The sequence below is a fragment of the Phaseolus vulgaris genome, chromosome 4, assembly GCF_000499845.2.
Source record: "Phaseolus vulgaris cultivar G19833 chromosome 4, P. vulgaris v2.0, whole genome shotgun sequence".
Taxonomy (NCBI): domain Eukaryota; kingdom Viridiplantae; phylum Streptophyta; class Magnoliopsida; order Fabales; family Fabaceae; genus Phaseolus; species Phaseolus vulgaris.
The window spans coordinates 29,550,578-29,578,355 of record NC_023756.2 but is presented as its reverse complement, the minus strand read 5'-3'; the positions used below and the strand labels follow the sequence as shown (position 1 = coordinate 29,578,355).

The 27,778-nt window shown below is 45.4% G+C and overlaps 1 protein-coding gene across 1 annotated transcript; it reads left to right on the top strand.

Annotated features, from left to right (window-relative positions):
• The first annotated feature begins 1,482 nt into the window (after window positions 1–1,482).
• On the top strand, window positions 1,483–2,325 carry LOC137838617 (uncharacterized). Its single transcript, XM_068647859.1, has one exon. The coding sequence runs from the start codon at window positions 1,483–1,485 to the stop codon at window positions 2,323–2,325; it is 843 nt and encodes a 280-aa protein (XP_068503960.1).
• Window positions 2,326–27,778: the final 25,453 nt, after the last annotated feature.

The window sequence follows — 27,778 nt, the reverse complement described above, 5'->3', positions numbered from 1 at the left end:
TCATTTTCCACAAAAACAAACCTTAAAGATAAACAAGGAAAAACAAGACCTAACTCACCCACCTACCACAAGTAAAAATGACAAAAACAAAGAAGGCCAAGTTGACATGGGTCTTATCCTTTCACATCCAAGGTGTTTTCTTCCGTATCTTTTTCATTACCAAAGGTTCTTACTTCACCACCATCTTGCTAAAAAATGTTAAGGATGATTTTTTCATACCTCCTAATGGTTTTCACCATTTAAGAGGCCTTTTTCCAAAAAATATCATCATTCCCAAACAATTTTTTCCAACTTGGTCTGTTTACAGGACCTCCTTTTCTGAACTCCCACTGCTTACAAATTCTAAAGTCATGTTTTCCTTTTTCTTATTCAACTGTTAATTGTAAAAGTAAACTAACTTTGTTATATGCAGGGATTCAGAATTCGTAGTCGAATTCTCTCCAACTCGAGCAGTATGATAGAGATCAAATAAGAGAGGATTTTACTAATGGAGGAAGAGGTCATTCACCAAAACATTTGAAGTTATTCCTTCTAGTCTTCCCAAAAATTAAAAAAGAATTTAAATAAAGAGAGGATCAAGCCTAAAGCCAAAAGAAGACTACAAGCTTTCAAGAATGGGCTTCAATTAATATCTCTCTTTATAGTTTCTTTTGTATAAATTTGTAAATAATATAGAATAGTGTTTAGATAGGTGCTAAGAGGGAAACCTAAAGATACCTCTTTTGTAAAGCATCTTTAGATATTAGCTTTAGAAAAATCTAGAAAGGTATCCCTTCCTTCTCCACTTTAGGCGCTAGAAGTGGAAGAGTTAAAAGGTAACCTTGGTTTGCTTCCTTTGTAAGCTTCTTGTACACTCATGGCCGGTCCTTCTCCTATAAAAGAAGGGCTTGAGTCTTTCTAATAGAGATTTGATATTTTGAGTAAAGAAATTCTCCCAAATTGGTGAGTGATTAAGAGACTTGTGTCTTCTCTTCTTCTAGTCTCATCTTGAGTGCATCTTGGAACCTCAAGTGGCGGCATCTACACTCATCTTGGAGCCTTACATCCTTCAAGTGGCATGTTCATCTTCAAGAACTCCAACCACATAAGTTCCCTATTTCATTTCATCTTCTTCATCCATTTTCCCTTCATTCCAAATTACCCATTTTTGTTCTACTTGTTTGTTTTCACTTTCAATCGGTGCAATCTCTTCCTTATGATGTCCTCTTTCATTTTCTGCACTTATATTCAATTTTAATCGGTGCAAATTGGTTGTTCTTGCTGTTTTTGTCACGTCCTCCATGGGTATAATTGCTATATATTGTGTTCTTGAGTTTCTATCCATGGGTTGTTGTTCAAAATGGGTTTCTATGTGAGTTTGGCTTGGTTACTTGTGTTTTGGTGAGTTCTTGAATGTTAAGAACATTGATCCAATTCTTAAAAAGTTCTTAATCATCTCCAACTCAAGTTGAATCCATAACATGTCCATGAAACATCTCTATCATGTTATTGGAATCATATCAACCAGCCACGCTTGTAGGGCCCAAGGTAACCTTCACTGGTACAGGGGATCAGGAAGCCCATCTCACAAATTTCCACACGCAGATGATGCTGGTTGGGGGCTCCGATGCGGTGAGATGCAAGTTGTTCATGTGCACTCTGGCGGAAACGGTGATGGATTGGTTCATCAGCCTCCCTGATGGCCATGTGACGTCATTCCCACAACTTACAAAGCTGTTCAGTGCACAGTACATCGCGAATCGGGCTCCCCCGTCTATCTCTTATGATCTCTTTGACATAAGACAATATCAGGGAGAGTTTTTGAAGGAGTTCCTCCACCGCTTTGGAGCACAGGTAGTGAGGTTGAACCTTAAGGATGAAAGGATGATGGTGCACGCGTTCTGGAAGTGCATTGTGCCAAGCCCCTTCAGCGAGTCACTTATCCGAAACAACCCTAAGACCTTCGTCGGGATAAGGTGTCGCGCGGTGGCTCATATTGTGACGGGGGAAGAAGTTAACGAGAAGCGCACGTGCGTGGTTCCCACGCACCCGCGTGCGACAGGTCGCCCTCAAACCCTAAAAGTGTATGAGGCAACGACAGATAAGAAGACCCCTGTGAAGCAGCAACCGTATCAACTGAAGAAGCCTCAAACCAAGGGAAGTGAGAGGGAGAATGTGCCGCCAAGACACGACTTCATGGTAGAATTAAAGGACATCATCGCTATCCCAAATGTAGCAGAGAGACTGAAGGTAGCCCCCAAGACCGACAAGAGGCTTGGGCCCAACAAGAAACGCCTGGTGAGAGTTCCACCAAGCATTCAACCATCCCATACGCAAGCTAGATGAGTTGGTGAAGAACGGTCTCCTGAGGGATTACTTGCAAGAAAAGCAGGGAACCGAGGACTTGGCGGTGACAGGGGTGGCCCGGGGCACGAAGTCCCCGTGCATGGTGAGATTCACACCATCGTGGGAGGTTTCTCGGGATAAGGTTGTACCGCTTCTCAGCGGAGGAGATACGCACGGGCGATGATGTCGGTAGAAGCATAAAGGACCGACAATGCATTCGATGTCGACCTTGTCTTTACCAAGGCCGACCTTCAGGATGTTGTTCCCCATGACAACGACCCGATGGTGATCTCAGTGTTAACCGCAGGAAGGAGGTGCACCGTGTGCTAGTGAATCAGGGAAGCTCGGCAGACGTAATGTTCTGGATGACTTTCAACAAACTGCAACTGTCCCCTGACATGCTGAGGTCCTATGGTGGCTGTCTGTACGGTTTCGCGGGAGACCGGGTAGAGGTGCGAGGACACTTAGATCTGAGGACCACCTTCACAAATGGTACCGCGTCCCGTACGGAGAGCATCAGGTACCTTGTCGTCAACGCCTCCTCTACTTATAACATGCTGTTGGGTAGACCTACGCTGAATAGATTGGGGGCGGTGTCGTTGACGAGGCACATGAAGATGAAGCTTTCTGACTTGGCAGAAAAGGTAATTACCATCAAGTCAGATCAGAAGGAGGCCAAGCGATGTTATGAGAATAACCTCAAAACAAAGAGAGGGGTATTCATGGTCACTACTAGACCACCGTACACAGAGGAGGTCCCCTAGCCCGAGGTCAGTTGCACCAATACCGCCTGGACCAAAGAAGAAATTGTCTGCGGGAAGATAGCCCAGGAGAGCATCCATGATCCGTTTGGCGACCCAGGGTAAAGAGAGATTGAAGGGAAGGTCTCCAAGCTTAGCGACACCCCCGATCAAACGGTGCAGGATCTAAATGCCAAGGTTTGACCTGTCCACTAGAGGGCGAAGGAACAACACCTAATTAACTTAGAAGGTCTGTTCGTAAAGATAGCTGAGTACAAGTTGAAATTGGACCCTGAGAAGTGTGTGTTTGGAATAGAACCAGGGAAGTTTCTGGGTTCCTTGCTCACTGAGCATGGTACAAAGACAAACCCAGAAAGGCGCGCACTGGCGAGGCACATGTCTGTCTTGTCAGGATTTGCACCAGTTGGAGGAAGGGGCGACCTTCCTTACCAAGAGTGTAAAGAGGCGTTCATCAGGTTAAAGGAGTACTTAGACAGCCCTCAAGTCCTGTGCAAACCACTACCAAGTACGTCATTTAGTTTGTATCTAGTGGTGATCGATCAGGCGATCAGTTCAGTCCTTGTTCAGAGACAGGACCAGTTTCAAAAACTCATATGCGTAATGGGCAGAGTACGACAAGGACCTAAGGAAAGACACCAGGTACCGGAGAAGGCAGCCCCATTGTTTTCACGTCAGGACTCCCCTGTATGGACTGGTTCTTTCAGAGTAACGGAGGTCCTCGGGAACAAAGCATGCAGACTTGAGACGCTGAAATGAGGCCCGATTCCTCACACATGGAATGCGGCTGGCTTCAAGTTTTATTTCAGTTAAGCAGTAACGTTGTACATGGTACTACGGGACACTCGTTTTCCCTTATACGTGTTTTTTAATGAGGTCACCAAATAAAATTGGATTGAAATATTTCCTCGAGTTATGTACAATTAAGTTAAGAACTTGTTTTCCTTGCGTTAGAAGTCTTGTGAGCGGAGAGGTAGGTTCGTATAGAACACCTCCCCTCTCGAGTGAAAGCGCCAAGGTTGAACAAAATAGTTCGCCAGATAAATCCTCCTCGCCCTTGAGCGAAGCCGAGGTAAGTTGGGGACTTATTTTCCTTGCGTTAGAAGTCTTGTGAGCGGAGAGGCAAGTTCATAGAGAACACCTCCCCTCTCGAGTGAAAGCGCCAAAGTTGAACGAAATAGTTCGCCAGATAAATCCTCCTCGCCCTTCAGCAAAGCCGAGGTCAGTTGGGGACTTGTTTTCCTTGCGTTAGAAGTCTTGTGAGCGCAGAGGCAGGTTCGTAGAGAACACCTCCCCTCTGGAGTGAAAGCGCCAAGGTTGAATGAAATAGTTCACCAGATAAATCCTCCTCGCCCTTGAGCGAAGCCGAGGTCAGTTGGGGACTTGTTTTCCAAGCGTTAGAAGTCTTATGAGCGAAGAGGCAGGTTCGTAGAGAACACCTCCCCTCTCGAGTGAAAGCACCAAGGTTGAACGAAATAGTTCGCTAGATAAATCCTCCTCGTCCTTGAGCGAAGCCGAGGTCAGTTGGGGACTTGTTTTCCTTGCATTAGAAGTCTTGTGAGCAAAGAGGCAGGTTCGTAGAGAACACCTCCCCTCTCGAGTGAAAATGCCAAGGTTGAACGAAATAATTCGCAAGAAAAATCCTCCTCGCCCTTGAGCGAAGCCGAGGTCAGTTGAGGGTCTGTTTCCCTTGCGTTAGAGGCCTCGTGAGTGGAGAGGTAGGTTCGAAGACAACACCTCCCCTTTTGAATGAGAGCGCCAAGGAGGAACAACCTAGTTCACAGTTAAACCCCCTCCTTTCTAGATTTATACAGTAAGGGCAAGGTAGTAAAGAACGCTAGAAGAAACATCATTGTGCCAGGCACCACGAGTTAGCAGTTGGGTGAGTTAAATAGCAGGTTTCAGTTTAAGGAAATAAAAGCAGCTAGATGTCCGAGAAAGTAAAGTTACAGGCGGATAATAAACTGTTCGTCTGACAAACAAATACAAGCTAAGGAAGAATTCTTGGAACGATCTTCCCGTTTACAACACGGTTTGATACCGCGAAAGGTGAAGCGTCCATCTCGGGGTGCACGCAGGCAACATGAGCGAGGGCGTCCTCGAACCCCGCGTCGTAAGCATCAACAACATCTCCGATCTGCTCAGCCTCGGCTTCTTCGAACGTCTTGGCTTTGGATGCCTCAGCGGCCTCTTCCAACTCAAAGACTCGGATTCGTTGGGGCAGGATTCTTGCCTCCCGCTTGACAACCTCTTAGCACTTGTAATGAAGTTGTTTAGAGAGATCCTTTTCAAAACAGCGGAGGCAAGCCAACTCTTGCTTCAGTGCGGCCTCGCGGGCAGCCAACGAACGAGCCAGCAGGGCCGTTTCTTCCTTAGTCTTGGCCTCTACCAGTGCCACCCTCGCTAAAGGCCTAGTTATGAGGGCATTGGACTGAGCAAGAAGAGCCCCAAAGTTGAAGCCCATCCTTTCCCTCGCAGCGGCCTCATTCGAGTCCACTGTCACCTCTAGTTGGAAGCCTCTGAGGGCATGCTGTAGGACAGTGGGCAGTTTGAGGGCAGGTGGAGTCACAGAAGCACTCGTCCCCCCATCGAAGAGGTCAGGGAACGAGGGAGCGTTTGGCGTTCTGTCACGGGACGTTGCCGAGCGACTGGCAGTAGAGGAATGGGAGGTCTTCGCCGTCGTAGGCCTAAGCCACTTAGAGATTGGCCCCTCAGCGGAGTCCTCATAAGATTTGATCTCCACTATCCTTTCGCAAGAACATGGAGTGGGAGACGCTTGGGCAGCATTGAGAGGAAATGGGACTCCAGGAGTGGAGGGAGTAGGAGAGGGCGCGACAGTGGCAGAAGCGAGGGCGTGGGGGCTAGAGGTGCCCGCACCCCTAGACATCCCTTGACGGCGAGTCAAGATACCGGTCAGCTTGGCTCGTTTCTCCTCATTCAGAACCATCCCTGCGTGCAAATTTCAGAATACAAGAGGTTGGGAAACACATGGATAAAACATGCGAATGCACAGGGGCAGAGTGCGCAAACATAACAGTACGATAACAGGAATCAGCTCCTCGAGAGTCTTGGGTTTCTTGAACCCTAACTCGAAGGAAACCTAGAAAAAAAGGAACAGAGGATGATTGAAATGCAAAAAGTTAAACCGCCCCACGCAGTTATCAAGCATCATAATTAATAGATAAGTGCGATCAACGATCAAAGTTCATACCTTTTGATCAGATAGAATGAAGACTCTGGAGTTTGTAGAGAAAACGCGAGTGCTCGAGGAAGAACACGAAGCAATCAAGAGTGTTTCAGAGAATGATGGAACAGTGATTGGACGCGCGCGTTTTCGAACATTTAAAAGTAAACAAAGAAGCGTAAGCAACGTTAAGTCCTAGTCATTGATCAAAACACGTGTGCGTAGTTAAAACAGGCTAAAAAAGACGTCACTTTGGTGCAGTATTCAAGTCCTGTCATACAGAGCAACGTAGGTCACCAAAGGCAAGAACTTAGTCTCTTCGCTGAACAAGTTACAACTCGAGACTGGGGGGCTTATGTACCGACCAGTCTTCGGGCGTCGTTGACCACTGGTAATATTGGTGCCACGTAAGTAGGGTCCCACGAGCGGCGAGGGTCAGTATCTCGCGAAGCACGTGCACCAAGGAGCCAAAGAGTGGTTAAACATCGGTCGTCATGATGTACCGACGTGCCACTAGACAGTGTGGAGAGGTTGGACATCAAGACCCGAACAGTAGAGTTGGGTCACGAGAGGTTGATCCCAGACCACACACCAGTTATCGAAAGGGAGAAGCCTAAGTCACGAGAGTCCATGCTTGTAGAGTGGATGACGCATTTAGGCGTAACACAAGTATAGAGCCACTGGAAAGATATGACTTGTGAGGGTCGCATTCCAAGGATGAGTTGCATGCATGCACGTGAACAGCTAGGGCACTCCCAAGGTGAGTGACCCTAGAGATCAGGTGCATGGGGAGGCACCCCGATGGTCAACCCGTTAGAGGTTGCACTCCAGTTAGGGAACCCACGCGCTAGGTTTTTCTAAGCGTGGGTAACAACAGTGTTGGGCCCACCCCCTCAAAAAGCCCATTTTGGGTAAAGAGGAAACCCTAGTTTCAGTCTATATAAAGGAAAGCAACAAACTTAGCAAGGTACACTATTCATTTGCGCCGCTTAACACACACAGTGACAGTTATACAATTTTGGTGTTTCCTAGCCCTAAGATTGACTTGAGCGTCGGAGTGCAAACGGCCTCTAGGGCACCCCTTGTCTTTGTGTTTTCAGGCATAAAGCACGTGTGAAGCGCAGGGATTCTAGATGTGAGAGTGACGTAGGCGCCCAAAGAAGTATTTGGTCAACTGGCAGGAAAAAATTTAATATGAATATATAATTGAAAAGTAGAGACAAGGAAGGTTTTATCCTTTTTGTCATGAAGTTCCTTCAATGAGTCATTGTTTGTGATCAAGAATGCTTCTTTTGGCTTTCAGGACATCTTGAGTTGATATATACTCTTAGTTCAGTTACAAATACACTTCTTTTCTTCCAAAAGCTTGATCAAATAACTCAAGACTTCATGCTTCTTTTAGTATCCCTGCACCATAATGAATTCAAGCAACAAGATTTCGTCCCCTTACAAATGTGGGTCCTTTTGATTCATCTTTATCATTTGAAACTTCACAACCTTTGGGAATCCATTTCAAAATACCTTTAGGAACAGAATATTTCCGAATTTTACAGAATCTAACTAAGTGGCCTCTCTTCATGCAGTAAAAGCATGTAACAACCAGTTGTTTCAATCTTTCAATCAACTATTTTTCTGGCACTTTTGAAAAGGCTTTGAAATCACATTTTTCTTGTTTTGAGGATTGATCCTGCCTGTTGACCAGGACGCTGGAGCCTTGCCTCGTCAAACCTGGATCGACTTCTGCGCCGTGTTAGCCTCCGTCCTTCACCGCGATCCACCTCAAGAACCTGCAAAAGACAGAACGGCGCCGCTGCGGCCGATCACGCTCCGACGCCCAAGTCAGCGACTCAACCACCAATTACTAAGAGAAAAACTCAAGAACTCTAGGGAACCGTGCCGAGTTCTCTCTCAACATACTCTTGTTCTCACAGTTGTAAAGAAGTAATCTAAACGAGTGCGTACCTCAAAGTTCGTTGGAAACTCTTATATACCTGAGCACTTTCTCTCTCCTGACAGTTATACATCTGGACACGTGGCTCGCATCCAGCTGTACACGTGTCACCATCTGGAGCATCCTTGACTTGGGCGCCACTTCTTACTCTTCAGGCTTTTGGCTAAGTTACTTACGCATGGAGCGCAAAGCTGCCTTGGAGCGTGATCTCTTCTGCATGGCGAGATCGGGTGCCTTTCTATACGCCTTCCCTGTGGTCTCGCCGGCCGCCTTCATGATCTACTCTACCTGCCTCACCGTGTATGTTCAAGTAAGCTGCCTCCCGACCTCATCCTCTGGCTAGCTAGGAAATGACTATCTGACTTCATCTTCGGCGATGTCCTTGTTTCGGCAATCTCTAACCACGAGGTCGTCTGGGTTCGCATCCGGCAAGCTCATCTCAATACGAGCCCGGAGCACGCCAACTCAATACCTGGCGACCACTCGAGCCCCCCGACTTCCTTCCCTTCTGCCAGCCATGGGCCCCGCTCAACACGCCTTCATAATAGCTTACTGCCACGTCATCACTCCCGACTACCAGGACGGTACACAAGCCCCCCAGTCTTGAGCGAAGACTTGTCCAGTGAAAAGACTAAAGGAGTCACGTCACTGCTGATCTATGTGGCGCTGGCGCAGAATTCCAAACGTTCGTACTTTCTGCTTTTCTGACGCTCCACAAAACACCTTCCCATCGCCCGACAAGTGGCCTCATCAACGGTTATCTTCAGTTGTCGTTTACGCTTCCAAAAATCATTTGAAAAACCCTTAAACCCATTTCCTTTCTACTGTTCCATCACCTCTTTGTCTTCTCAAACGTTCTGAACTCCCTCTGCAACCTTCGACGCTCTTCAACTCCTCTCAATCCCCAACTTCCTACAACGTTCGTCTGATCATCGAAAGGTACCTCCTTTACTTCCTCTGTTGATGTTTGCTGCATTTTAACCGATTCGCATCATCCATTAACTGTCTGGTGCATATGCTGTGTGATGGAAGAGGACCCAAGCTCACCACACTATGAAAGCCAAAAGACTAAGACTAGCTTCACAAAGGAGCGTCTAGCCTCTCAAAGGAGCGTCTAGTCTTCCAAATGGAGCGTCTAGCTTCACAAGGGAGCGTCTAGCCATGGCTACATAAGGAGCATCTATGAAGAGTCCTAGACCGTCTAGCTTCACACACACATGAGCCAAGCTACGGTTTGGGAAAAGAAGGCTTTGTTGCATAAAGGCCCATTAGGGGTACTTAGTAGATAGGATAGTGTAGAAAGCACTTTGTGAAGGAAACATTCTAGAAACTAGGTTAGTGTGGCCGGTCATTGCACATGGCACATGGCTTAGGTTTTACATTTAATTTTTGTTTTCTTTTCATTAGAAAGTAGCTTACCTTTTACGTCCAAGATGGCCTATAAATAGGAAGGCTATCTCATTGTATTTTTCAAGTTTAATTGAGTATTGTTATGCTGCCAATTTTGTGCACTAGCTTTACTTCTCCTAGAAATCTAGGCTATAAACTTCAATCCTTCACCTTTCTCCCTTGAGCTGGCCAAACCTCTCAAACCCATACTCATCATGCACCTTCAAAGCCAACACAACTCCTAGGAGGGCTTTGTTTCACTCACCCATTGCTTCCGCATCATTTTTCACTACTTTGATTCAAGAAGAACACATGAAATGCCATCATTTGGTATCAGAGCTTTTGGTTCTTCAAGATGAGTAGCTTGGTCTTTTAATTTCAGTTCTTCTTTATTTCATCTTTGTCATTTCAATTCCTTACTTGTCTTGTTGTTTTTATATTTTAAATTGTTCTTGGTGTGCTTATGGAAGATCCAACCAAAGCACAATTGTTCAATTGATCTTGAACAAATTCTGATGAGAATCAACTAAAGGTGGCTTTTTATAATGAAGAACAAGATCATTCGCCTTCACATTTAATGTTTTTCTTGTTAATCTTTGCAAAAGATAAAGCCCAAGCCCAAGCCCAAGCCCAAGAAGGCCAAAGCCCACAAAAGCCCAAAGACCATCCCATGAAGGGCAAGGCCAAGTTTTAAATAAATATTGTTTAGAAAGGTGCTTAGAGGGAAACATTAGAAACCTCTATTGTTAAAGCATCTTTTAGTCTTTAGTTAAGAGTCTTAGGGGGGGTGTGTTAGTAGATAGGTGTAGGAGTAAATAAGGAGGTGCCAAAGTGAGAGAAAGGATCACACCTTCCTCATGCCTTGTTTTAGGCGCAAATTCTAGAAGCTTTTTGGGAGGGAGTTTTTTTGAATTTGTGTAGCTTACATTTCAGCACCTTAGGCTATAAATAGAGGTGCTCTCTTTGTAAAATTCAGATTGGAATTAATCTAAGAAAACTCTACTCAAATTTTGAGTGACCTTTTGGAGAGCTTTTGGAGCCTTCTTCTCTAGTCTTATCTTGATGGATCAATGGAGTCCTCAAGTGGCGGCATCACTCTCATCTAGGAGCATTCCACACTTCTAGTGGCGAGATCATCCATCCTCCTTCCATCTTCATGAGCATTCTCTTCTCCTTCCTTTCTTCTTCTTCAATTTGTTCTTATTGCCTTGAGTTTTGAGTTGTTTTTGTTTCGGTTCCTTTAATTTTCCAGCACCTATTTTCTGTTTAGTTTTTAAATTCTGTTCGGTTCTTTTGTTTTGAAGTTCAATTCTGTTCGGTTTGTTCTTTTCCTTCTCCTTTGTTGATTCAATTTGACAATATTTGGTTCATCCAAATGAGTTTGGGATTTGGTACTTGTTTTGGTGAGTTCTTGATCTTAGAACTATGATCCAACTTCTAAGAAAGTGCCTCTACATTTTCCAGCTCAAGGTGATTCCTCAAAGTGTCAAGAATCTTGTTCTATGTGGCTATTGGAATCACATCAAATTCTGTGCAGCTTGTGATAGGATTCCTTACACCATTGTGTGGCTGTTTTTCTTTTAGGAAATTGAGTCCTTATTGCTTTCTTATAATTGCTTCATTTTATGCTTTGAGTCTTTATTTTTCTGAATCTATAAATGTTGTGTCAAGTCATGTGAATCCATAATTGTCATCAATTCTTAGTAGTCCTATTATTGGCTTGATTGTTTCTTGTTTTTGGGTCTCTTTATATTGCTTTAATCTGCTGTTATTTTGATCCTTTGGTGCCTTTTATTTTTAGTTTGAGTTCATAATTGTGTCTTAGTTCTTACACAATTTCCATTCTTACATTTCCATTGTGTTAATTTTGGTTATCTTGCTGTTTTCTTCCAGTTTTCCAGATTTCCCCTGTATCATCTCTCTGTTCTGGGCTGTTTTGTTTAAAAAAAAATTTTCCACCCATAGGAAAATTCTAATTTTCTGGAAAATGCAAGTTTAAGGTGTTATAGAAAAGACAAAAGAAGAATGAGGTCAAAAGAAGCAACAGAAAAAAAATGATAAATCTTACAAAATCAGAGTGCAAATCTTGAGCGCTCCAGCTGGCCTAACTGCACACCAAATTTGCAAAAATTATTAAAAAAAATGGTGCATGCGTTTTAGGTGATTCCAAAGCCAAAATTTAGATAAGATCCTGAATTTTCTTGCATCCAAATTTCAGAAACAAATTTTACAATTACAGCTCAGCATAAATCGGGGAACAAACACGTTTTCTGGCCCACAACATTTTTCCAGTGGTGCTGTTTTTTTATTTGGTCATCTAATCTAGTGCTTTTCTTTAGGAATTCCTTTTGTGTGCCAACTTTTATTGAGTACCTTTAATTGTTTGCTTTAATTTCTTCAATCTCTTTCTAAGTTGTCATATTATAAATCCTTTTGGTGGTACTGTTTTCTTTCAACTAAATTTGTTTCTTGCTTTTGTTTCTTGACCTCTCATTTTGGGTGCTGGAATTTAATTCTCTCTTGGTGCTTATGTGCATGGAAATTGACTTGGTTTAAGGTTAAAACCTTGTGAATAGGTGCTGGAAATTGGAGAATTAAAGCCAACTTTCTAAGGAGGAGTCAAGCTAAGGCCGAAACAAGCTTCTTGAAACAAACACTACAAACACCTAGAAGATCAACAATCAAGACAACAAAGAAAGTGCACTAACCAAAAAAAGGAACAACAAAGGGGGTTTTCTTATCTCCTTTACAACTTGGTTTATTGTTAATTACCTCTTTTAAATTACGTTTTAGACGGTGAGTGTGTCTTCAAGGGCTCAAAGTGTCCAAAAAGCCTCACCTAGGGCCGAATAGCATAGTAATTTTGCTTAGTAAATTGTTGCTTGTTTGAACTTGTATTTCTTTTGTTTTGGTAGAAACGTTTTGCATGTTTAGTATTGTTTAATTTTGTGCTATACCGACTAGTTTTGCCGCATATCTAGCTTACATAGTTTTTCTTGCTTTTTGATTTCTCAACTTCTTGTGTTCTAAGTGTTCTACTAAGAGAAAATTTTGTGTGAAGTCATTGGAGGAAAGTTTTTGGCAAGGAAAAGGCTTGGTACTTAAGTAGTCCATTGTGACTCACCTCCCTTACCTGGAAAACTCCCTTCTCTAACTTTCCTAAACTTTCTCCAAGTAAAACACCTATATACACAAAGTTTTAGCCATGTCTTCTTCTTCTCATTCTCCAAAGTCTATGGAAAGTGAAGTAAAATCTTTGAAAACCCTTTTAAAAGAGGTATCCCAAGCGGTACAATTAATCTCTTTTAGACAATTGGAGAATGAAAACAAAATCAATGAGTTGGCTAAAGCTCAATAAGAGAAATCCCAAAAATCTCAAAAATCCAAAAAAACGCTTACTCATGCATCTCAAAGTATTGAGTCTCTAGGGGAGGGCAGCCGTAGAATCAATGATTATTACCAACCACCCCCTAGAAGAACTAGACAAAGGGAACAAGAAAGCCCAAAGGAAGTAAGGGTAGACCTACCCCATTTCTATGGTAAGGAAGATGTAGAGGCCTACCTAGATTGGGAGATGAAAGTAGAGCAACTCTTTGCTTGCCATAGGGTGAGTGAAGAAAGGAAGGTACCCTTAGCAACCCTTAGTTTCCAAAGCAATGCCATGTATTGGTGGACCTCTTTAGAGAGAGACCGACGTCTTCATAGGGAGCCTTCCATAGAATATTGGAATGACCTTAGGGGAGCCCTAAGACGTCGCCACATACCTTCCTACTACCATAGGGAGTTGATGGACAAGCTCCAAAGACTCCAACAAAAGAACTTAAGTGTGGAAGAGTATAGGCAGAAAATGGAGCTCTACATGATGAGAGCATCCATTAGAGAGGAAGAAACCACCACCATATCTAGGTTTCTAAGTGGGCTCAACCTTGAGATAAGGGATAGAGTAGAACTATTACCCTATCAAGACTTGAATGATTTGGTTCAACTTTGCATTAAAGTCGAACAACAAAATTTGCGCAAAACTTCAAGTCAAAGGGTAGGTTCTTACTCCAACTCTTATCCCAAGAAAGACTTTAAAAGGGAGGGTAGTACACCTAGAGACGAACCCAAAGAGACTACCAAACCCTTAGTGAAAGATGCCTCCACCCCATACATCCATGCTAGGGACACCAAATGTTTTAAATGTTTTGGAAGAGGGCATGTGCAAGCACAATGTCCAAACCAAAGAATTTTGTTTTTAAAAGGAAAAGATGAATACACAAGTGGTGAAGATGAACCTAGTACCCAAGAAAAAGGGGAAGGAGAAAGGATTGATCCTTTGGAGGGGGACTTATTGATGATTCAAAGACTCCTCCACAATCAACCTAGTGCACCCATTGAGACACAACGAGAGAACATTTTTCATACTAGATGCAATGTTTTAGAAAATATATGCTCTCTTATTGTGGATGGTGGGTCATGCTGCAATTGTTGTAGCACTAGATTGATTGAAAAATTACAACTACAAGTAGTTCCTCATCCACAACCTTACAATTTACAATGGATCAATGAGGATGGAGAACTACATGTAGACAAACAAGTGGAAATCGAGTTTTCTATAGGCAACTACAAAGACAATGTTTTATGTGATGTAGTACCTATGGAAGCTTGCCACATCTTATTAGGTAGACCATGGCAATTTGATAAGAAAACCTCACATAATGGTCTAACTAACGAGATTTCTTTTATCCACAAGCATAAAAGGTTTGTACTTAGCCCTTTACCACATGCCCAAGTGGTAAAAGACCAAATACAAATGAAACACAAAAGGGATGAAGAAAAAATAGAAAAAGAAAAAAATTTTGGGAAACAAAAGGCGTGGGAGAATAGTGTTCCTTCCCACAAGGTCATTCAACAAGTCAAGCGTATTGAAAATACCTTTACAAACATGCTTCTTGTTGAACAACCTAGCCTTTCCTTTTGTAAAGGAACACTTGCAAGCATGAGCACAAAAGAAAAGTCCTTACAAGAAGCTTGCATAGATCAAGAAGGAGAACTCATGGGACAAAAGAAAGTTGATCGCACGCTAGAGCTTTTAAGAGGAAAACTTTTGTCACCCATGAGAAAAGAGGTTCAAAGACATTACTTTAAGTACAACTCATGTTTTCAAACTACACCTAAAGTAAAGTCTCATGAACTCTATACTCCTTCACCTTTTGCAAATGATCCTTGGGAAGATACAAATTTCATTTTAAAACTCCTTAGGACAACAAAAGGTTTTAATTCAATCTTCATGGTTATGGATAAACTCTTCTCTAGAGAAGTGATACATCTTCATGGTTTATTTTCAAGCATAGTATTGAATAGAGCTCCAACTTTCGCAAACCATGATTTGAGGATTTCCTTTGGAAAACTTGCAACTAAGTTGCACACTTTAAATGCTTAACATCCTCAAACGCATGGTCAAAATACTTTTGAAAATATAGCTCTTTCTATTATGCCTAGAATAATCATGAAGTGCACACACAATTTTAGAGATGAGCAAACATACCATCAAGTAGTTCACAAAACTACTTCTACTTTTAAAGTTATGTGTGTGCTCAATCATCTTTCTTCTTTTAAGTTGTTACCATCTCCTATAGGATTTATGCCTCAAGAGAAGGTAACCACAAATGACCATTTTAAAATACAAAAGATGATTAGAGGCCACACACAACCCTTAAAAGAGAAATCTTGTCCAAGGTTGCCAACACCAAAAGACAAACAACAATGGCAACCTAGTAAAATTAATTTGCAAACTAACACCTATGCTTTATTTGATTATTTCTATAGGTGGACGTTTGATCCAGGAGGACAAGCTTTGAAGAAACAAGATGCTGCTATCCGAGATCAAGCCTGAAGATCTAAGGATAGATATTCTCAAAAGAAGGAGGAGATGATGGACACCATCCAGCCACAACCATTCCCCTAAGCAAAAGCATTGGATTTGAGGACAAATCCTTTTCAAGAGGGAGGGGATGATGGAAGAGGGCCCAAGCTCACCACACTATGAAAGCCAAAAGACTAAGACTAGCTTCACAAAGGAGCGTCTAGCCTCTCAAAGGAGCGTCTAGTCTTCCAAATGGAGCGTCTAGCTTCACAAGGGAGCGTCTAGCCATGGCTACATAAGGAGCATCTATGAAGAGTCCTAGACCGTCTAGCTTCACACACACATGAGCCAAGCTACGGTTTGGGAAAAGAAGGCTTTGTTGCATAAAGGCCCATTAGGGGTACTTAGTAGATAGGATAGTGTAGAAAGCACTTTGTGAAGGAAACATTCTAGAAACTAGGTTAGTGTGGCCGGTCATTGCACATGGCACATGGCTTAGGTTTTACATTTAATTTTTGTTTTCTTTTCATTAGAAAGTAGCTTACCTTTTACGTCCAAGATGGCCTATAAATAGGAAGGCTATCTCATTGTATTTTTCAAGTTTAATTGAGTATTGTTATGCTGCCAATTTTGTGCACTAGCTTTACTTCTCCTAGAAATCTAGGCTATAAACTTCAATCCTTCACCTTTCTCCCTTGAGCTGGCCAAACCTCTCAAACCCATACTCATCATGCACCTTCAAAGCCAACACAACTCCTAGGAGGGCTTTGTTTCACTCACCCATTGCTTCCGCATCATTTTTCACTACTTTGATTCAAGAAGAACACATGAAATGCCATCACTGTGGGTTGTTCCTTCTTCTTCCCCTTTTTCGCAACTTAGGGCTTCACCTTCCACTTCTTTCGTCACAACGAACTTTCGTTCGTTTTTCGTCCTTCATTCACAATCAGATCAACCTCTGCAACCTTCGCTCACCTCTCTTTTACTTTTTCCTTTGCAGTTCCCACGATGGTTCGTACAAAGATAACCGCAAATCCCCCTCCCTCGTCGCGAGACCCTCCATCTCAGACTCATAACCCACCACGAGCACCTGGTGCTCTCTCTTCCCAGGCTGAGAGGCCTGCAACCTCTCGCCCCAACCCCGCTCAGGCTGCTCCACCAGACGCTGGAGGAGCCTCCAACGCTTCTCCAGACTACAAGAAACTGTACCCCTGGGCCACCTCAACTTTGCTGAGGGAAACTTCCTCAGTAAATTCTGTCGGGGCAGTGCTTCGATTGAAGAAAGGGGACGAGCCCAACCTGTCGTTCCACAAGGAGCACGATGATAAACTGACTGTGCTGCCTTGTCACCCCGATGTGCCGGTCTGCGCAGATGACAAAGGGAACAACGGCGAGTTGTTCTGCTTTGTCTACACCACCTTATTCAAGAAGGTGAAACTCAGGTTCCCCCTCACTCGTTTCGAGCGGGAACTACTAACCGAGCTCGACATCGCCGCCGCCCAGCTCCATCCCAACAGCTGGGACTTCGTGCGGGCGTTTCAAATTGTGTGCGCACATCTGGGACTACCGGCCTCAGTAGACGTGTTCCTCTTCTTGTTCGAGGCCAAGAACCCTGGAGATCACCTTTGGGTGAGCCTGAACGGAATTGCTGGGAGGTCGATCTTCTCTATCTTCCAGCAATCTTACAAGGACTGGAAAGGCAAAATCGTCCAAGGGCGCCAGAACGATCGGGACACTTCGCTGCTCGACGGCTTTCCCTTGTACTGGGTAGACAAGGGAACTAAAGACTCCAAAGGAAGCTTTAGAAAGCCAAGAAGCCCCGACAACATGGATGATTTGGATAAGGACTTGTGCCTCTTCTGGAAAAGCGTGGCAGACGCTAACATCACCTTCCTCACCACTGCGCTCATCTCCTTCGAGTTCTTCGAAGACCAACTCGAGGCCCGCATAGGTTAGTGCTTATCTCAATGCTTAAGTCTTTGCCCCGTGTTGCACCTTTGTTATCCATCCCTGGGCGTCTTGTCTGTTGCTCACTGGACTTGGTCTTTATTTTCTGCACCACTTGTCTGTCTAACTTGCATACTTACCCATGTGTTTATCTTTGTCCTTGAGTTGACCTGTATGCCCTCTCATTATGCAGATCTCATGTTGGGTAAAGGCAAACTAGCCGAGTTGAGGGCGCTCGTCCGAGCCCATGGGTTGGCGTCGGGCTCCCAAATTGTGCCCAACTCGGCGGCAGAGATCGCCGCTGCTCAGGGCAGATCGCCCCCTAAAGGCCCAGCTCCTTCAGAAGCCTTGCCCGCCCAACAGCGCAAGAAGCTCATCCTCAGGAAGCCAAAGAGGAAAACTCCTCAGGTGGTCCATGAGGATGAAAAAGAAGACGATGAGGCGACTGAGGACGGTCTCATCACCAAAAGAAGAAGGGTGGCGCCTTCTTCACCACCTGCTCCACCTCCTCTTCCAACATCAACACCGTCCTCACCACCAGCTCCCACTCCAACACCGCCTTCTCCCCCAGCTGCAACACCGCCGGTTCAAGCAGTTCCCTTGGCAGCTGCACTTCCCGTGGTTGAGGCTACTGAGCCTAACTTCATGGAGAACCCCCCGAGCACCTCCACGCCATTTGTATCTGCTGGAGGGGATCCTCCTTCAATCGCCGAAACTGCAGCAGGTGGGGATGAAGGTGCTCACAACTCCCCCATCATCATCACCGAGTCCCCCTCGTCACCACCACGCCAAGAAGCTCCAACTCCCCAACCAATTCAAGAAGGTGGTGGCGAGAACCAGCACCAGGCTCCCCCAGTGCTTCCACGAGCAAACCTTTCCCTTGTGGTCAAAGGGGTGTGGGAACCCTTCTCAGCAAAACTCAAGATGATGGCAGAGGATGGGCACACCAGTTCCGTATCTGACACCGGGCGCTTGGGCACACCAAACCGGCACACGATGTTCTTCCACACAAAACTCTCGATCTTGTGTGCGGTGATCTGAGCCACTGGTTCTGCTTCGATCCACTTGGTGAAATATTCAATCGCCACCACCAAGTACTTCATCTGCCTGATCGCCAGCGGGAATGGTCCCAGGATGTCGATTCCCCATGTATGAAACGGCCAAGGGTTGTAAATCGACCTCAACTCCTCGGGAGGCGCCTTGTGCCAATCGGCGTGCTGCTGACATTGCTTGCAACACTGCGCATACTTCTTGCAGTCTTCTCTCATTGTAGGCCAATAATAACCTGCACGGAGGGTTCTTGTAGCGAGAGCTCGACCCCCGACGTGACTCCCGCATATCCCTTCATGGAGCTCTGCCATAATTCTTGTACATTTCTCTCCGTGCACACATTCCAGGAGTGGGTGAGTGAACCCAAACCTGTACAACTCGCCATCAATCATCGTGAACTTGCTGGAGTTCTTCTTTATCTTCCTGGCCTCCGTCGGATCCAGCGGGAGAAGGCCATCCGCCAGGCATCGCTTGTACTGGGTCACCCAGGTGTCTGGCTCATGGGTAGCGCAGACCTGTGCCACGTTCACCTTCTCTCCCCGACGTGCCCTTATTCTTGGCGATCTCAAGGTCTCCTGAGTCAAAGACCTGTGACTCCTCGCCGCTCTCTCCGTCGACTTGCTTATTTGAAGAACCAGGTGATCTGCCACAAATGCTCTGGGCGTCTTCAGAGTTTCTTGGATCACCGTCCTCTACCTACTCCCCTTGCCCGAACTGGCGAGCTTAGCTAGCAAGTCTGCTCGGGCATTCTGCTCTCTGGGCACATGCACCACTTCAAAGGAGACAAAGGAACTCCTCAACTCCTGCACATACTCCAGGTAAGCCGCCATTTGTGGATCTTTGGCCTGGAACTCGCCCGTTACTTGTCCTGTGACCAACAGCGAATCACTCTTAGGCATTAGCACCCTAGCTCCCATTTCCTTAGCCAGCAAGATTCCGGCGATCAGCGCCTCATATTCTGCTTGGTTGTTGCTGGCATTGAAGGCGAACCTCAGGGATTGCTCAATCAGCACGCCGTTGGGCCCTTCCAAGATGACTCCAGCACCACTGCCCTACTGGTTCGACGATCCATCCATCGAAAGCACCCAACGAAAGTCATCCCCCTCAACTCGCGTGGCCTCTGACGAGAGCTCGACCACGAAATCTGCGAAAATCTGTCCCTTAATCGGACCTCGGGGCTCATACTTGATGTCGAACTCTGACAGCTCTACAGCCCACTTCACCATCCTCCCAGCTACATCGGGCTTCTTCAGAACCTTCTGGATGGGCAAGTCGGTCATCACCAGGATCGTGAAACTGTGGAAATAGTGGCGTAACCTTCTCGCCGAGAAAACCACTGCCAGTGCAGCTTTCTCCAGGGCCTGATATCTCACCTCCGGACCCTGCAGCACCTTGCTGACAAAATAAATAGGCTTTTGAGCCTGATCTTGGTCTTGGGCGAGCACCGCACTCACCGCCCTCTCAGTTACAGCAAAATACAACCTGAGAGGGGTTCCCACCAACGGTTTGCACAGAACCGGTGGGCTCGCCAGGTATTCTTTAAGCTTGACGAAAGCCTCTTCGCACTCCTTCGTCCAGGCAAACTTGTTGTTCCGCCTTAAGCACTGAAAGTACGGATGGCCCTTCTCTCCACTAGCCGACACGAAACGAGACAGAGCGGCCATCCGACCTGTAAGCTGCTGCACCTCCTTCACGGTAGCCGGGCTCCTCATCGCCAAGATTGCAACACACTTATCAGGGTTGGCTTCTATTCCTCTCTCAGTTAAGAGGAATCCCAAGAACTTCCCAGCTTCCACACCAAAGATGCATTTCTCGGGGTTCAGCTTTAACCTGAATTTGGCGATTGTGGCGAACAATTCCTCCAGGTCCGCCACGTGCTAGCTCTTCTCCGGCGAGGTCACGACCATGTCATCTACGTATGCTTGCACATTCCTTCCCAGCATTGGTGCAAGTACCCGATCCATCAACCTCTGGTATGTGGCCCCCGCGTTCTTCAGCCCGAAGGGCATCACCTTATAGCAGTAGCACGACCTCTCGGTCATGAAGGCGGTCTTCTCTTCGTCCCTCGGATGCATCTTTATCAGGTTGTACCCCGAGAAGGCATCCAGGAAGCTCAGCAACTTACACCCTGCAGCATTGTCGACCAGGGCATCTATACTTGGCAAAGGATATGAATCCTTTGGGCAGGCCTTGTTCAGATCAGTGAAGTCGACGCACATGCGCCACTTCCCATTGCTCTTCTTTACTAGCACGACGTTGGCCATCCACTCAGGGTACTGCACCTCCTTGATATGGCCTGCAGCGAGGAGCTTCTGGGTTTCGTCTCTAATCGCCTGCCTCCTCTCCTCGTTGAACTTCCTTCTCCTCTGTCGTACCGGTCTGACCTGGTTGTCCATCGCCAAATGATGGCACAAGAAGTCGGGGTCGATCCCGGGCATGTCCGAAGCGGACCATGCGAACGCATCCAGATGCCGCTCTATCACCTTGGTGATCTGGTCCTAGAACTCAGCCTCCAGAGATCTTCCCAGCTTGAAGATCTTTCCCCCGATCTCCCTTTCGAGCCACTACTCGACGGGTTTTGGTTTGGTTTCTCTGGCGATCACCGCCCTGGCGATCCCCAGCTCCCTTGCTTCCTCGGGGCGGTTCCTCAGCTCTTCCTCTCGACCGGCGTTCTTCTCCCCCAACTCAGCATCCACCATCACCACGTCGTTTCCGGCGGTCTCCTCTATTACCGTCGGCCTGGGCTTCACACCGGGAGGCGGGGTGGTTGTCACGTAACTCACGGACCTCTTGTTCTTCAGGCTATTCTCATAGCACTTCTTTGCTTCTTTCTGGTCGGATTTGATGGTGATCACCACCCCCTCCATAGATGGCAGCTTCACCTTCATGTGCTGGGTCGAGGGTATAGCGCCTATTCTGTTGAGCGTGGGTTTTCCCAACAGAATGTTGTATGCCGAAGGAGCGTTCACGACGAGGTACTTGATTCTCTCTGTTCTCGAGCCCGCCTCATCCGCGAACGTAGTTCTCAGCTCAATGTACCCCCTGACCTCCACCTGGTCGCCAGCGAAACCATACAAGCACCCTCCATAGGGCCTCAACTAGTCAAGGGGAAACTCCAACTGTGTGAAAGTCGGCCAGAACATCACGTCTGCCGAGCTTCCTTGGTCCACCAGAACCCTATGGACCTTCCTTCCCGCCGTAATCAGCGAGATGACTATAGGGTCGTTGTCATGAGGCACAACGTCCCGAAGATCTCGCTTTGTGAACGTAATGTCCACATCCGGCGAGTGGTCCTCGAACATGTCCACCGTCATCACAGACCTCGCATACTTCTTCCTCTGTGACGCGGTGCATGCACCACCCGAGAAACCTCCTGCAATGGTGTGGATCTCTCCGTGAGTGGGCATCTCGTGCTGCTGAGCCTCGCCACTTGCGGGCTGGGAGCTCGACGCGCCCCCTGTCCTTCTGTCTAGCAAGTAATCATTTAGGAACCCGCTCTTGACCAGGTCGTCGAGCTGGTATCCTAAAGCCAAACATGAGTCAACGGTGTGACCAAAGCCCTGGTGGAATTCGCACCAGGCGTCTGGCTTTGGTCCCAACACCTTGTCGCCCACCTTCTCCGGCGCCTTCAGCCTGGCTGCTATATTGGGGATGGCAATCAGATCTGCCAATCCCATCACAAACTTATGTTTTGGTGGGCGATTGTACTCCCGTCGTGCTAGTTGAGGGCGCCCTGGGCCCCTGCCCTTATTCTTCCTTGGGTCATAAGGATGGCGAGTCCTCTGATCCCTCTTAGCCACCGCTGTCTCCAGCACCCTCTGTGGCTGGATCCTGGTCTGGGCACGTGGCCTAGCGGGGGCCACGCTTCCCCTCTTCTCGGCGACCTCACTTTCATCGGCGATGTGGGCCACCGCAAGTCGCCGAACCTCAGCAAACGTGGCGGGGTGGGCTCTAATCAACGCCTCGCACAAGGGTCCCGGCAGCACGCCCTTCTTGAACGCGTAGACCAACATCTCTTCGTCCTTGGCCGGCGAGCGGACCATCTGCGCCCCAAAACGATTCAAGTAGTCCCTGAGGGACTCTCCATGGTACTGCCTGATGTCGAACAGATCATAAGACACCCTAGGCGGTGCCTTGTTCACTATGTACTGCTCGACGAAGATCTTCGAAAACTGTTGGAAGTTGGTTATGTGGCCTGTAGGCAGGCTCACAAACCATTCCAGTGTTGTTCCTTGGAGTGTGCTTATGAACATCTTGCAGTACACAGCATCCGATCCTCCTGACAGCATCATCTGCGTGTGGAAGGTGGTGAGATGTGCCTCAGGATCCTCCACGCCGGTAAAAACAGCTTTCACGGGTACTACACTCGCAGGGATAGGCGTGTCCGTAATCGCCTGAGCGAAAGGCATAGGGAAAACGCGAGGCGGCGTTGACGGCGCGACCTCTTCAGCGACTGGACGCCCTCGCTGCTCCTGAAGAGCCTGACGCAGTTCCTCTGTCACTCTGCTAAGCTCTTCATTCCTGGCCCGAGAGGCGACCAGGTCCTCGTGCATTCTTGCCTGCTCTATACGCGAGGCTTCCACATTCGCCTATAGCGAACGCATGATTTCCACCATTTGCGCCATAATCATGGTGCCTTCAGCAGCAACAGGCGCAACTGGACTTGAACGGTTCCTTCTCATTTTTCTCATGAAAACTTAACAGATCACAAAGAGCGATGAACAACACCTTCAGGAACGACTGATGCAGCAATCAATCGGTCAGAACCTCGTGGACTCCGAAGAACTTCAAGAACGTGGACTCAAACAGCAGAAAACCTCCACAGAAACTCGCGACTTCACCACAAAACCACCGCTTCTCAACAAGCTCCCGATGCACTAGCCAGAAATGCAAACGAACAGGAAAAGCACCGAACAACCGATTATAAACCGCGCGAACAGCAAGAAACTCCAAGAAAACCGACCGAAAGCTCAAACGAACAGTGGAAAACCTCCCGGCACTGAACAAACCCAAACGAACGGTAGAAACTTCGAAAACGCCAAACAAAACTCGAACGAACAGCGGAGAATGGTTGCACCAGCACACAACCACACAGAAACTGCAGAAATTTCCAAGAACTCACGCTGTGGATGGGAACAGGTTTTACACGGCCCTACGGTGGGCGCCTGATGATCCTGTCTGTTGACCAAGACGCTGAAGCCTTGCCTCGTCAAACCTGGATCGACTTCTGCGCCGTGTTAGCCTCCGTCCTTCACCGCGATCCACCTCAAGAACCTGCAAAAGACGGAACGGCGCCGCTGCGGCCGATCACGCTCCGACGCCCAAGTCAGCGACTGAACCACCAATTACTAAGAGAAAAACTCAAGAACTCTAGGGAACCGTGCCAAGTTCTCTCTCAACGTACTCTCGTTCTCACAGTTGTAAAGAAGTAATCTAAACGCGTGCGTACCTCAAAGTTCGTTGGAAACTCTTATATACCTGGGCACTTTCTCTCTCCTAACAGTTATACATCTGGACACGTGGCTCGCATCCAGCTGTACACGTGTCACCATCTGGAGCATCCTTGACTTGGGCGCCACTTCTTACTCTTCAGGCTTTTGGCTAAGTTACTTACGCATGGAGCGCAAAGCTGCCTTGGAGCGTGATCTCTTCTGCATGGCGAGATCGGGTGCCTTTCTATACGCCTTCCCTGTGGTCTCGCCGGCCGCCTTCATGATCTACTCTACCTGCCTCACCGTGTATGTTCAAGTAAGCTGCCTCCCGACCTCATCCTCTGGCTAGCTAGGAAATGACTATCTGACTTCATCTTCGGCGATGTCCTTGTTTCGGCGATCTCTAACCACGAGGTCGTCTGGGTTCGCATCTGGCGAGCTCATCTCAATACGAGCCCGGAGCACGCCAACTCAATACCTGGCGACCACTCGAGCCCCCCGACTTCCTTCCCTTCTGCCAGCCATGGGTCCCGCTCAACACGCCTTCATAATAGCTTACTGCCACGTCATCACTCCCGACTACCAGGACGGTACAATCATCATCAAAGCAGTCCAATATATCATCATGATCAATACATCATCATTAAAGCAGTCCAATATATCATCATGATCAATACATCATCATCAAAGCAGTCCAGTATATCATCATCATCAAAGTAGTCCAATATATCATCATGATCAATACATCATCATCAAAGCAGTCCAATATATTTCTGTAATCAATACATCATCATCAAAGCAGTCCAATATATCATCATGATCAATACATCATCATCAAAGCAATCCAATATATTTCTATGATCAATACATCATCATCAAAGTAGTCCAATATATCATCTTGATCAACACATCATCATCAAAGCAGTCCAGTATATCATGCTGATCAAAACATCATCATCAAAGCAGTCAAATATATCATCATTATTAATACATCATCATCAAAGCAGTCCAAACACTTACCCCAATTTCCAGCGCCTCATCATTCACATATGTGCCATTTTTCCTCTTATGTGTGATCTTCCACATTTAAGCTCGTCCAATATTTTTACCAGTCTTAATTTTCTATATGTTCAACAATAATAATATAAGTATAATGTGGTGGAAATTGTAATATATTAAATAGAGAGCACAATATAAGCAAACAAATACCAAATTATATCTTCTTCTTGACAAACACATAGCACCACCAGTGTGCGAAATAATTTGTTTCTTCCTTATATCTCTATTTCTATTACACATGTTCTACAAAGTGAAAATGAAATCAGTTTTGTGTAAACTTAAAGTAAGCTTATAAATAATATAAAAAAACAGAGTTTACCATACCACTGTAGAAGGCCTCAAACGATAATCAACATAAACAGCCCATTGTTCCATGTTTAATCCAGTTGGAACATTGTTGATCAAGAGTGATCAAGTGCTTTGGAGAATCCAAATCCTATGTGTTTGATGCAAGACTGGTGTTGTTGTTGTGTTTTGGGAGGGATCTGGGTAGAATAGAATGTGATTCACTCCTTTGTTGAATCTAAAACTGATGTGATTTAAAACCTTTTAGAAAATAAAGTGTTTTTCCAACTAAGTGAAAAACAACCTGTTGTTTTGTCCAATCAACCTGTTGTTTTACTCTTAGGAGTTTTTGAAAAGGTTGAAAACTGTTTTAGTTTGGTTGACTTAACTGCCAAACCAAACAATCAGTTGTTTCGTGGTTTCAACCGATTGTTTCTTTGAAAATCCTAAGAGAATTCTGTTTTGGTTGTTGAATGTGCTTTAAATGATTCCAAACTGAATACACTCCTTCATTAATTACTTTGACCAATCTTTGGAAAATATAAATGGTTTGTTTATGTTTTCAAACAAGAAAGAGAAACAGATTTGAGTTTTTCAGCTGTGACAAAGTTGATTTCAAGATTTGCACATTCACATCAAGCTTTGGGTTTTCAAAGAGAGTGGAATAGGACTGCAATTGTATTGATTTCAGTTTGTACTGTAAACAAGTGTAATCCCTTATCAACCTACTGTATTTCTGGTGTTGTGTTGCCAAGGAGTGTTGTGTGCTCTTGAGGTGGTCAAGATCAATACTCTTGGTGTGTTTTGCGAAAGGGAGTGTGTTTCATGAAGGGTTCAAGGTCACTACTTTGGTGGTTTGTGTGTTGTAATCTTGTTTGATTACTTAGTGTTTTACCTAGTGGTTTTCTAGGGATTGGATGTAGCTCTTAGTTTAAGAATGAACCAGTATAAACTGTTGGTGTATCTCTTTCTTACCCTAAACTTATTTAAATTCTTCTTTAAGCTTTTATGGTATAAACAACCGATTGTTTCGAAGAAACAACCGATTGTTTTTCTATTTCTTTGCTGCTTTAGTGCTTATATTCTTGGCTAACCTGATTTCTGTTCTGGATTCACACAAAGAATTTTGTTAAACATTGAAATTTTTTCAAAAACCTCTCTTAAACAATTCACCCCCCTCTCTTGTTTAAGGCCATATATTCTAACAATTGGCATCAAGAGCTTGGTACTTGAAATATATTCAAGTTTGATCCTAAAATCTTTTTCTATGGCTGAAAAACTACCTTTTGGGGAGGCTGAAAAGCAGGCCACCTTTGTTTTGTAGTTTGAATTATCAGTTTTGCAAAGTTAGAATGAAAATCTTTGTTGAATCTCTTGATAAAGGAATTTGGGATGCAATTGAAAATGGCCCTTTTATTCCTAAATTTGAAAAGGATGGATCTTCTATTGAAAAATCTTGGTCCCAATGGACTGATGCTGAAAATAAAAAGGCCAAGTTTGATTGTATTACCAAGAATATCATAACCTCTGCTTTGAATTCGGATGAATTTTTTAGGTCTCACAATGTGCATCGGCTAAGGAAATGTGGGATACTCTAGAAGTCACCCATGAAGGAACAAATGATGTGAAGAGAGCTAGGAAACATACTCTAATACAAGAGTATGAGATGTTTAGAATGCTCAAGGGAGAACCAATTGTTGAAGTACAAAAGAGATTCACTCATATCATCAACCATCTAATGAGTCTTGGAAATACCTTTGACAAAGAGGAGATAAACATCAAGATTCTCAAGTGTCTTGATAGATCTTGGAAACCTAAAGTCACGACAATTTCTGAATCAAAGGACTTGACATCCTTGACTATGGCCTCCTTGTTTGGAAAGCTTAGAGAACATGAGTTGGAGATGAATAGACTCAATGTTCAAGAAAGTGAGGACAAGCATGTAAGGAACATTGCCTTGAAAGCTGCCAAGCACAAGAATAAGCAAGATTCAAGTGATGAAAATTAGGAAGAAAACCTTAGCTTGCTGTCCAAAAAGTTCAGCAAATTCTTGAAGAGAAATCACAACAAAGAATCCAACAAAGAAAGGTATGGAAACAAGAAAACTAGAGATTTCAATTCTAACAATTATACTTTCAAAGTCAAAAATTGATTTTGAAAAACTTGAAATGCATTGCAAAAATTCTTCTCACTTGAGTGAGTCCAAGATTTGTAAAAATTGTAAAACTCTTGAGAGTAAGATCCACTATCTTATAAGAACTGTGGATAAACTTTCAAAGGGTAAATCCAACTTTGAAATTGTCTTTGCATCCCAAAAATGTGTTTTTGGAAAATCTGGTTTGGGGTTTTATCCTTGTACCGTCCTGGTAGTCGGGAGTGATGACGTGGCAGTAAGCTATTATGAAGGCGTGTTGAGCGGGACCCATGGCTGGCAGAAGGGAAGGAAGTCGGGGGGGCTCGAGTGGTCGCCAGGTATTGAGTTGGCGTGCTCCGGGCTCGTATTGAGATGAGCTCGCCGGATGCGAACCCAGACGACCTCGTGGTTAGAGA

Coding starts and splice junctions, on each gene's coding strand:
- LOC137838617 (XM_068647859.1), top strand. CDS start 1,483: ATGTTATTGGAATCATATCAACCAGCCACGCTTGTAGGGCCCAAGGTA.